Here is a 12330-nt window from a genome sequence, read left to right as displayed (position 1 = left end):
CGCGAAGATCGAGTGGACGGAAACATCAAATCAAGCTTTCGTAGATTGCAAGAAAAAACTCATTTCTGCAACCCTTCTTGCTTTTCCACATCCATCAGCCGAACTCTCTATCATGGTAGACGCATCCAACACAGCAATCGGAGCTTGCCTACAACAGCTTGTCAACTCGCACTGGCAACCTCTCGCTTTCTACTCCAGGAAGCTTATCAAAGCTGAGATGAATTATAGCGCTTACGACAGAGAGCTATTAGCAGCGTATGCGGCAGTGAAGCAATTTCAACACATGATCAAAGGAAAACATTTCATCCTCTACACAGACCACAAACCCTTGACGTTTGCGTTTCGTCAAAAGCCTCACAAGACATCTCCCCGACAAACACGACATCTTGACTTTATCGGACAGCATACCACCGACATACGACACGTATCAGGCGTACAGAACCAAGTCTCTGATGCTCTTTCTAGAATACAAGCCATTGCATGCCCTCCATCAATAGACTATTCCAAGATCGCAGAAGCTCAAGTGACCGACAGCGAGCTTGACTCTCTCAAGCATTCCTCCTCATTAAAACTCAACATCTGCAATTTAGTTGGTATAGACAAACCGCTCTGGTGTGACACATCCTGCAATCGAGTACGTCCATATATACCGAATACTCTTCGAAGACACGTTTTCGATGTTCTTCACAATCTATGTCACCCAGGCATCAAAGCCACAACACGTCTTGTCTGCGATCGCTTTGTATGGCCTTCAATTCGGAAAGACTGCACCACCTGGACTCGATGTTGTGCGCCTTGCCAAAAGTCAAAGGTGCACAAACATACTGTTTCCGCTCCAGGAAAAATAGAAATGCCAGACGCTCGTTTCAAGCACGTTCACATCGATATCATTGGTCCACTTCCGTCATCCCAAGATTACACATATTGCCTCATCTGCATCGATCGATTCAGCCGTTGGGTCGAAGTCTTACCGATGAAGGACATGACAGCAGCCACTGTTGCTTCAACATTCTATTCTGGTTGGATCAGTCGTTTCGGAACTCCAGAGAAAATAACAACAGACCAAGGTCGACAGTTTGAAAGCTTCATCTTTCACGAACTCACCAAACTACTTGGTATTCAGCACATCAGAACGACACCTTACCATCCTCAAGCTAACGGAATGATAGAAAGAGTTCATCGACAACTGAAAGCAGCTCTGATAGCTAGGTCAAACATGAACTGGGTGAACACACTTCCAACAGTCCTGTTAGGGCTACGATCCTGCTACAAAGAAGACCTCAAAGCCACACCAGCACAACTCGTATACGGCACAGAGCTCAGATTGCCTGGCGATCTGATCACCAACAGTAGTAACAACGTACCGTGTCCCACAGAATTCGTCTCCATTCTAAGGGACCAGATGCAGCAGCTACAACCAACTCCTGCAACGGCGCATGGTGAAAAGAGACTGTACATACATTCGGAACTGAAGAACACCACCCACGTCTTCCTGCGATCAGACACAGTGAAACGAGCACTCGCCCCCACTTACAACGGACCGTACGAAGTGCTGAAACGTGGTGAGAAGACATTTTGCCTTCTCATAAAAGGAAAACCTTCCACGGTATCGGTCGACAGGTTAAAACCTGCCTTTCTGCTCACCGGCAGTGTGCCTCAGCCAACCAACAAAAACACAGATGTATCCGTGCCAAAAACTTCCTCCATCGTTCCGAAACGCATCCTAAAAAAGACAACGACCAGCAAAAATATTTGGAAAAACCGTTTACGTTCATCGAAGCACATGACTTTTAAAATTTAATTTTTTTTTCTGTCCTCGTCCTTCGGACTGCGAGGGGGGTACTGTAGTGCTGCCCGCACGATGGCGCTGGCGTATCTTCCCAGCTTGTATAATTATTAGTGTATTTTCTGCTAGTGGCATCACAATGAAAATCGGGAGTCAAAGGCGTCTGGCTCGGTTTGTTTATGGTTGATGTTGTCCTACTCACTGACGCGCGTGTCTGTGTCTCGCCATGCACGGGCCACATTTTTCCTCTACCAGCATTTACGTTTATATTGTGTAAATATTATCCGTTGTAAATAAAGTGTAAATATATAAACGAAATCATTTCATAGATCAACTAAAAATGTTATTCTGAAACAAATTATATTAGTTACTAGCCAAGCTGAAGTATCACTATATTAAGCTACTGAAAAAGCAAAAGAAAAAAGAGCATCTGAGGAGGAAAAACAAGAAAATGAGTCGTATATTTTATGATACATTACTAGTTGAGAGTGATGCAAATAATGGTTAACATTTTCTTAATTAGATGTGAAATTGTGACAAGTCTTTAAAATACAAATATATCATCGTTAAATTTGATTGTTAGTATCAGGGCAATAAAATTCTTTCAATTGCATAATTATAATTCAATTTCAATCATTTGAAAATTTCAATAATTTTATTTTCAATTAACAACAATTTTATTTATAATTGTAATGAATTCTAAGAAAATTGATATTTGACTGCCGAATATTCAGTATTTGGTCAAAACATAAACCAAATATTTGGCCAAATCACTACTCGTCCCATTCCTAATTGTGATTTGATTGCTGAAAATAATTTTCTCCTGTGCACTAAACAAATTTTTTTTTTTTGTCATCATGTAGTTGATCCACCACACAGTTGTAGATACCTCTGTTGTTTTCCCTCACAAGTTAGGACTTCCTTACAAAAGGGCTCTTCGAACTCTTATGGCTGAAAAATGCAACAGAATTATACAGAATGACAGTAAGTTCAATTTTTTCTCCCCTGTTGTCTCTAACTGCTCTATTAAATTTTATAGCTCTAAAGAAATTTCTAATACAATATCCTTATTTCTTGAGCATGTTTAAAGAAGTTTGTTTATATTTATACCTAACTCTCTGATGATGGTTGACACACTGAAAAAATTTCTAAAAATTTCACGATCTCCGGCTTTAATGCAGTAATTACATATGGGGTCCGAGTTGCACAGTAATAAAAGGGATGCAAGAGCTGCGCCAATTGCGCCAAACTGCGCTGAAACGGTTCTCTGCTACATGGTGCGCTGAATCCCTGCGCATTTGCGCCAATTCTTGTTTGTGGTTCGCGGAGGTACCGCTAATGCATGTAGTGCGTCAAATACCCGGAATTTAGGAAAAAGAAGCATGAAATTTTTGTGCACGGAACGCGTTCTTTCCGAGACAAGGAAAAAGATATGGAAGGGGAAACTTTCAATTTTTTTCACTTCCCACCATCTACCACAATCACGTCGTCTCGTGACCTTGGAAAGTAGTTGTACTACTTTGAAGTAGTCCATTAACGGTCCTATACCGTTATTGGTATAACCCGTGGGCTATCAAAGTCCCTGAATGAAATATGACAAATTTTCCGATTTCGGAGAGCGTTTATTCTCCTGCGGGTTATATACTGAAAATAACGGTAATTTCTCCGCTACCAACCTGCGTCCAGAGACAGCGTATCTACGGCGTGAATTCGCTTTATTTCCCGCAAGATTGCACACGCGCCTTTGCGAAGAATCGAAAAGGGGGATTGGTTTACTCGTTTAAATTACCGAATTTTTTCGGAGATCGTTGGGAAAAAACGGGATCTGTAAAAACTCCAGCTAAAATATCCATAGTTTTGTCGTCTAGCCACTATGCGGTCGTGTGTTTATCGTCGGCGGTTGCCGATCGTTACAATTTCACATCGCGAAAATCCGGATTTGGTGAACAGGGCCAGCTCAAGGAAAAAATCTCTACCCATGCAGAACCTATTTTTGGTGCTACTGACCATGCTTTTTTTGATAGACAAAGTTTTTTTCACCCTTTCAACTCCATTTGGCACCCCTCCTAGAGCGGCGCCCAATATGGCCGCACGGTCCGCCCCTGCGTTGGTGAAGAAGGCGCATGCTCTTAACAATAGTCAAAGGAAGGAGTTTGTACTAGGAGCATGTGCTCATTTTATATATACATAACTTCTATGAGATACCAATTATATATAAATGCCCTACCTTTCCAAAACATGTTGGAGAGAATGAAATGTTTGCACCCTCTCTTGTTTTTTGCACTCCCTCGCATGCATTGCTGGGATGGTACATTACTCCTTCACGTATTGCTAGGATGTTACTTAACATTGTATCACCGACAGAACTATCAATTATGAGTGATGAATTGTTGCACTACAATGCAAAGAATTACAAGAAGTGAAATCAGTTCAAAGAATAGATAGATATTGGGCAGACATATTCAAACTTTGTAACCTTGAAAGCAGCCCAAAGTTCAAAATTTTGCCAGTTTTGGTGAAGCCTTTTTTATCTTTAGCACATGGTAATACAGACAGTGAAAGAGAGTTCAGTGTTAACAAAAGTCTGTTTGAACAGTGAAAAATCTGTCTATCCAAAGCTTTAAAAGAATTAGACACACAACATCTTATGTTCAAAGGCATGAAAAATTTAAAAAAAATTGTCATTAAGATGCTGAACTTCTGAAAGCCACTCGTGATTCGTGTAGAAAATATTGTAACAGGCTTCAGGCTTAGAAAGCAGCAGAAAATTTTTTTTTAAATTTATTAACATGCTATTATGTTGAGATATTGTTTAAGTAAATAAGGTATTTTTTTTAAATATTTTTCTCGTTTTTTGCATTTTGCTTTTAATTTAATCATTTCTTTAAATTCTGTGAGAAGCTAACTTTTTTTCCTGGAAACCCTTATTATATTTTGCATGCACTTTTTTTTGCCATATCAGGACAAACAAGATTTTGGTGTTGAAGCAGCAGAAATTCTTGCTGCCTAGGTTTTCAGTATGCATCCATGGTGCTTAATTTGAAAAGAGTCTAATAATTTTTATTCATCATTTCAGTAATGCATGTTTTAGTAGTGACAGAGATAAGATATTTCAGAAAAAATTTAAATGGACTTTAATTTGTGAATGAAATTTATTTAGAATTATTCGTTCCAACCATTTTTGGCAAAACTTTTGGCATTTCATATAAAAATTAAATCTTATTTTGTAGATATAGTTAGTTTTTAGTTCTGCTCCATTTTTGAACTTTCTGCTCCAAAAATTAAAGTTTGCTGCTCCAAAATGAATGAGGGGCACTTGCACCCCTGTAATAAGATGCTCATCTTCCGTCATGAGGATTACCATCAAGGACCATAGGTTAAAATCTGGGGAAGAACATTTAAAGCAAATTCTTTACCTACTGAGCCTGAGGCAACAACCGATAGATAGTGCCTTCATTTCCCACCCAACTCCACTGGTTGGAAATTGCCATATGGGGATATGGCCAAAGTTTTGTGTGCTGTAAAGTAGTAACTGCACATAAAATTTCAGGATATGCGATTTAAATAAAAAAATAAAAAATAATTCCAATGATATTGAATTAAAAGTACCCTGGTATGGTACTGATACATGGTAAATTTGATGATTAAAAGAAGTATAGAAGATCTTTGGGAGAAATAGACTTAATCCTTAGATATAGTGCAGAAAAAAAAGCTGCACCATTTCTACATTTTGTGCGTGGAAGAAATTGCAGAAAAATTTAAAGGAGCTGAACTTAAAATGCACTAAGTATTTTCAGTGCATCACAATATAACACTACTGAACCACACATGAACATCGTCCATATTCCTCTGTGGAACTTCTAACGAATTGGTACATGTTGGGATGTGTGTGTCTGTTGTGAACCTAACATGAAGCTTGTTTCTGTGTAATGCTTGTTATAGTGCTGCCATCTGCCACATATTTTTTGAACTATGAGCGAAGTGTAATGTTTGAAGATTTTACAGTTGTAGGCCTGTTGCTCTCTGCGGCGATACAATGTGACACTATGGTTGCCCTGATTAAAAAACAGAGGAATAATTCTTTGTACTGATTGCTGATTCAAAATAATAATAGATGTTGTAGCAACATAAATATCATTGGGCTTTTGACTTTTTGTATTCAAATTTTGAGGTCGCTCATTTTTTTTATCAACACTCATTGAATATGTGAAAGAATAAAAATGGGTAAAGTATTAAGCACCATCATGCAAGTCGGAAACACATCCACAAATCAAGAAACAATCTTGTCAATGGAATTTGTTTTATTTAGTTGGATGCTGAATGACCCTTTGGTTGTGCATCGAGTGAATCAAGATACCTGTACCATATATGTGATACTGAGTTGCAACCACTCATTCACTTTGATGGGGAGTGGGTCAGTACCTCCTAGAGATAGAAGGCTTCCACACGCTGCTTGTGATGTTAGCGAGTAGTTCATTTTCCCTCAGAATATTAAGGGAAAAATATTCCCTGCTCATGCCAGTATCATTGTTGCGTGGAAAAGATATGATTTGGCTAAGAATAGCAGATTTCTATGCCCACATCCAATCACCATGTTGTATTTGTGAGCCAACCAGAAAGATTTTACACCAAAATAAGAGGAAACAAAATAGGATGCTATGGTTCAAAATACAAATACAAATAAATACAAATACAACGCCACAACAGGCAAAATGCCCAACGAGGTGGCTGAGAAAAAGATGCCCATAAAAATATGGATGTCATATAATTCAAAAATACAGCAACCCAATTAAAAATACAATTAACGAAAATTATAAACAATATAAACACATAAAATATTATACAATGCCCATAAAGAATACTTATGGTTGTCTTATTCTAAGTATGGATCAAGCTTCTCGATTTACCCCAACATGTTTATCGTATTTCTTTTTGAACGTGTCAATTGTGTTACAATTTACTACCTCCGGGGGTAAGCTATTCCATTTATTAACAACCCTATTGAAGAAAAATTCCCTGCGACACCATAACCTTGCATTGTCCCTCACCAATGTGGCAAACTTGCTAGATAGTCTTAATGATATTACAGATGAACTGAGCAACCTGTGCGGAAGCCTTCTATATCTGTAGTAGGTGACACTGAGGCTGGGTGGGCCCCTCGTGAATAAAAGCACTTTCTACAAGAAAAATTTTAATCCGTGAGGTTTTTATTCGGGCTCAATGATCTTTCATGTTACATAAACAAAGATTTTTGGTGTTCATATTTTTTGTTTGTAGTTTATTCATTAATGCTGAATTAAATTTGAGCAATTACGGGCAAAAAGCAGTTGGGTGATGTGGAAACATGCATTCTTAATGATCAACAAGATTTGTTTTAATTAATAAGCAATCAGTTAATTTTAATCAAAAACTGATTTTTTCCATACCCTCTGATATTTCAGGTGTCAATGTTTTTAGTTATCACGGTGGCCTGGCTTCTGAGATGTCAAGCCGTAATCTTAATCCTTGTATTTCCATTGTGTATTATAGTTTGTTTGATAACATGTAATTTTTTTTTTTTTGGTCATCTTAGTGGATGGCCATGACAGTCATGAAGATGCGGCAGCTTGTATGGAGCTTATGTTGGTCAAACTGAAAGAAGACCTGAAATATGTGTCCAGGTGATAGATGCGTGAAAGTTAACAGACTGGCAAACAAAAGGAGAAAATCCTGGTTCTTCTGTGGATCAGTTCTGTAACAACATTTATGTAAAATAGTGTTATTATTGGATGTTGGTTTTCCGTTAACTTATTATGCATAAAAAAAACATTTGCTACACCGAATCAAAATGAATGGTTGACATTTCTCCCAGAACTTCTGGTGTTTTATTTGCGTATGCTGTAAATACAGTGTATAGTATTTATACGGTTTATTAAGGGACATTATATACTAGTGAAATATATGCACGAGATGGTTGTGAGTATAAATGTTTTTCTTTTTTGTTATTTTTGCTATACACAAGTTCGATAAAATGTGGGTTTTTTCTTGTTTGTATGTCCCGTTCAGTGGTTTTTTTTAGTTTTAGTTTTAAAAATTGAAACATCCTTCTCCGATTTCATAATAAAAATCGTGTTTCGAAGAAAGTGAGATCATTTTTGAAATTGGGAAACATTTGTTTCTTGAAAATACAGTTAAGGCTCAATTTTACAAACTTCCGCTTTAGGAACATTGTTTTTTTTTTACAACCTGGTTTTTTTGTCCCGAACAGCATGCCATAGAGCTAATGTTAAATTCTACTCTTCAATAGGAAAGAAAACATATATGAGCAGAATAAAGGGGCAAAATTTGATTTTCACAAAAATGTTAGAGAAAACATATTACATGTAGTAATCCAGAGCTTAGAAAATGAACATAACCAAGTACTTCTTATATAACTTGGATTTTATGATCCAAAATGCATATGAACGGGGAGAATCACATGAGTATAGCTGCAGATGAAATTTCTGATTATCTTTGGAGCTTCGAACTCGTTTTTCTTTCACTAATTTTTTTTTTCCTGTTATTTTATCTTTCCAGTCACCTCCAAGTTTGTTGTAACCCAAAGTAAATTTCAATGCGGGCATTCTTCATGTCTAAAGAGAAAATATAGGAGGAGGTAGAGATTTTGCAACACACACCAATTTTTCATCACCAATATGCAGATTTTTTGCAAACACATGCTGGAAAAGAGGATTCAATTGTCCGGGGGAGGGGTGCGCATGAAGTGAAGATGCTTTGAAAACGTAAATTCATCCTTTGTGCTTTATGATTGGATAAATGGGGGTCCTGGGCAAATCAATTTTTTATGGCTCCCTTACCTTACCAGAAATGACTGCTTGCCAATGATTCAGTTTGAGAGTCAGAGATTGTGATGGTTTTTTTTTTTTTTGGTTTTTTTTTGAAAATTCAGTACATGAAGTTTGCGTGCATGAAGTTTACAAAAAAATTTTGTTTGAATAGTTTTTACTTGTTACTCATACACAAACTGCTTTCCGAATTGAATTTGCTGTTTTCCTGCTTCCACTGCTTCTTTTCTTTAAAAAGTAACCCCCCCCCCCCAAACTCCATCTTATATGCAAAAACTTTAGGGATATTACATCACCGCTGTATCCTGTGTGATTGGTAGTCAAAACCGTCCAAATCTATGAACGTAAACATGATGGCTCATCCACATTAAAAGTTTTTGCAGACGCTGCCAGTTACCAGCAGATTGCTGATGAGTGAGGAACTGAGTGCTGTCTAATTTTCATTTTGACAAAATGGCAGAAAACATTAACAAATGCTACTTCATTAAATTTTGTGTAAAGCTTGGCGATTCCCAAATAGAAACATACCACGAGATTCAGAAGGCCTCTGTGAACCTGGGAGCACTGCACGTCCGAGAAAAAAAGACCACAGTAATACTGACCATCTTCTTTGACTCCAGTGACGACGTTCATCACAAGTAGGTACCACACTGCGCAACAATCACCAAGGGGTACTAGCAAAAGATTCTGAGTTGCCTTCATGGCACAATGAGATGCAATGGCTGGACCTGTGGGCTGCAGGCAATTGGCAGCTCCACCACAATAAGGCACCCGCCTACTCCTTACATTTTTTACTTCAGTCTGTCCTGGCCAAACACAACACGCCTGTGCTTGCTTTGTCAGGGGTCCCTTCTTTCCTGACAAGGCTGTGTGTGATTTCTGGCTCTTCCCCAAGCTGAAAATGTTCCTGAGAGACCAGATTTCCAGTTAAATGAAAATCGGACACTCCCCTTACTTACACTTCCTTTACTCATCAGCAATCTGCTGGCAACTGGCAGCTTCTGTAGGCAGGGAAAAATTCAAGTATGTGCATTAGTATAGCCTACATACGTGCATCAAACCATTCCTTCCCAGCTTCATTAGTTTAAGTACAAGAAATTTTGTTTGGAAAGTATATCCTATCACATATATATATATACTTTGTATCCTCAGGGTTCTAGGATCACCCTTCCCCTGGAATTTTCAGATCGGAATTTCAGCAAATACCTATGCCATCAAGGGGTTTTATTTTGCTGCGGTTGTCGGGTGAATGGAACTCATAATTCAGAGCACGCTACTATATATTTTCCAGACATTGCCACATTACTTTTTCTTGCTGCATCACATCGCTCAGATATGCAACAGAAATGTCTATAAAGTGTTAATCTCAAAACTTTTGTAAGAGTTCATAGATATGGTAGAACCCTGATATGAAGTGCCGAGATATACTGTGGCAATATCACTGGTACCATCATGCCCACCATTATTTTGTAGAATTTTATTTAAAAAAATCTGCAAATTATGTACCATGGTGAGGTTAAAACAGAGGTGGACTGCGTCCAATATTCAAATGCCTTTTTGAAGTATTTTTAGTATGGTTTGTATTTTTTCATCGCATAAAAATGTGATAACAATGAATTGTGAATTTCTTCATTTTTATCCATTTTCACATAATCTGTTTTTGTATATAAACAATGTATAAGTATTCGATGGAAGTTAGGTAATCTTAATATTGTTTTGTTAGTTGAGTAAATTGAGTGTTCCTTTATTTATTTTATCCAAGTGCGACACATTTTGGATCGTTTGTTGTGAATATTTTGTGTCTATTTATAATTTTGCTTGTTATTATCATTGAAGGCATCATTTGAAAGCTTATTTGTGTGTACATGTGTGCGTTTCTCGACCAGAATGTATAGCATTGAGGGAGAAGACATTAAAATATTTGTATATATATCTTTGTTATTTATTTGCATTTTGATGAAATTAAGTTGTGTATGAATTCCACTAGTTGCTACTACAGAGAGTGAAACCCATCTTCAACAGAATCACAAGGGACCAAGATTTTTTTCCGTTGAACACAGGTTAATAAAGGTTCAATTGATATAATGTGAAAAATTATGTAAAACAATCTTGAAAAAATTGAAATAAAGTAAAAATAAATTAATTGAAAATAAAGTAAAAATAATTTCAAAATAAATGAATTATTAGTAAGTAATAATTATTAAATAAATATCACTTGATGTGTGTGTGATATACATCATTTATTAAAAATACATACATACTGCATTTACTCCAACATTATACTATAAACCGTCCATTACATGCATCAGCTATTTGAATCGCTGAGTAGGGATTAAAAATTACTGTAAATAATTTTTTATTTCCCGGTGGTCAATAAGTGTTTTCTGCATGCAGTTTACACTCTTTGCTGTCTGACTTTCAGTAAGCAATTTTGTTTCAGAAATCCTAAAAAAATGCCAGTCATTATGCTGCTATAAAGCAGAATTTCTGCAGTTCCTTGAGGGTTTTGACACCATCTACATAAAACTTCACCCTACACTGATACGGTCGGAAAATGACTACATTCATCTCACCTTCCTCCTCTTTTTGACTTTCTCCAAAATTTTTAATGGGAATGTATATATTTGCCGTGTCAGGTTCAGTTTGTACGTTGTCGTCTATGCTTATGTATCATAGAAAGCAGCTTGCATGCACTTTTGTAAGTTTTGCATATATCATTTTGAAATTCAACCTTTGCACTGATTTCTCCTGTGGTAAAGCCTGCTTTTCCAAATGATTTTTTTAACAATTTCAGGAAGTAACTGCCTTACTACATATGGCATTAAACTCACAGCATCAAGTACGAAATAGTTTTTGCTAATGTAGGAGGGGATGATGCATAAAAAATTTTTGGTGGAGCACTTTAACATTCAGTGTATTTCCCTTGGTCTATGGGTTTGGAAAACATTCGTAGTGTTTGTGTGAAATTCTCTGTTAAGAACATGAAATTGTCTTTTCCATTTCCACGTTCGACAGGTTCCGTACAATCTAGGTTTTTAATGTGTATTTTAGCATTAAAATCACAGGACTAAAATTTTTTTCTATTAAATAAAGGGTTCTGCTTTATACAGGTTTCATTAAAGACAGGTTTTACTGTATTACCACTTCATCGTACATGCACCTCATATACATTTCTCTATAGAATTACTAACGAATTGGTATATGCCGGAATGTACGTGTTGTGAACCTAACGTGAAGTTTGATTCTGTTAATGCTTGTTGTGCGTAGTGCTGCTATAAATTTTTCTGACTGGTTGCTACTGCAAAACCGTACAAGCACCTCCTCTACAGGGCAGCGTTTCTCAACCCCTTTCAGCTCATGATGCCTTTTGGATAATATTCTTGTCTCGTATTTTGTTTTATCCGGGGCATGTGTAAATAAAGCTTACATTCCTAGATACATACCAGGTGTATACGAACGACGAACGCGTCGATATATATGGAGAACGCAAAGGTTAAAATTATATGAACGTTTAATCAGACATGAGTAAAAAGTACGACTGACTCGAGCCGATACAAAAAAACATCTGCCTCACGGGAAAAATAACATAGATAATAATTGTGTAAGTGGTGCCATCTAGTGGCGATACGGAAAAAGAACATAATATGAAATACTACAGCTACATACACAAACATACTCCCACCCTAGGGGCCGTTCAAGTACGACGTCATCGATGGGGGG

At 37.2% G+C, this 12330-nt stretch overlaps 1 protein-coding gene across 1 annotated transcript in view; it reads left to right on the top strand.

The window, feature by feature from the left end:
- LOC149065416 (uncharacterized) overlaps positions 1-9513 on the top strand; it is a 69469-nt gene extending 59956 nt beyond the window's left edge. The window contains exons 15-16 of the mRNA XM_089254123.1: positions 2650-2770; positions 7359-9513. Of these exons, the coding sequence (XP_089110249.1) occupies positions 2650-2770; positions 7359-7450 (213 nt within the window). The 3' untranslated portion in view covers positions 7451-9513. The remainder of the gene's footprint in view (positions 1-2649; positions 2771-7358) is intronic.
- Positions 9514-12330: the final 2817 nt, after the last annotated feature.

This window comes from Pholcus phalangioides, unplaced genomic scaffold, assembly GCF_987345545.1.
Source record: "Pholcus phalangioides strain wild (caught in Gottingen) unplaced genomic scaffold, Ppha-v1.0 ptg000040l_1, whole genome shotgun sequence".
Lineage (NCBI taxonomy): Eukaryota > Metazoa > Arthropoda > Arachnida > Araneae > Pholcidae > Pholcus > Pholcus phalangioides.
This window is presented reverse-complemented; position numbering and strand designations above follow the sequence as displayed.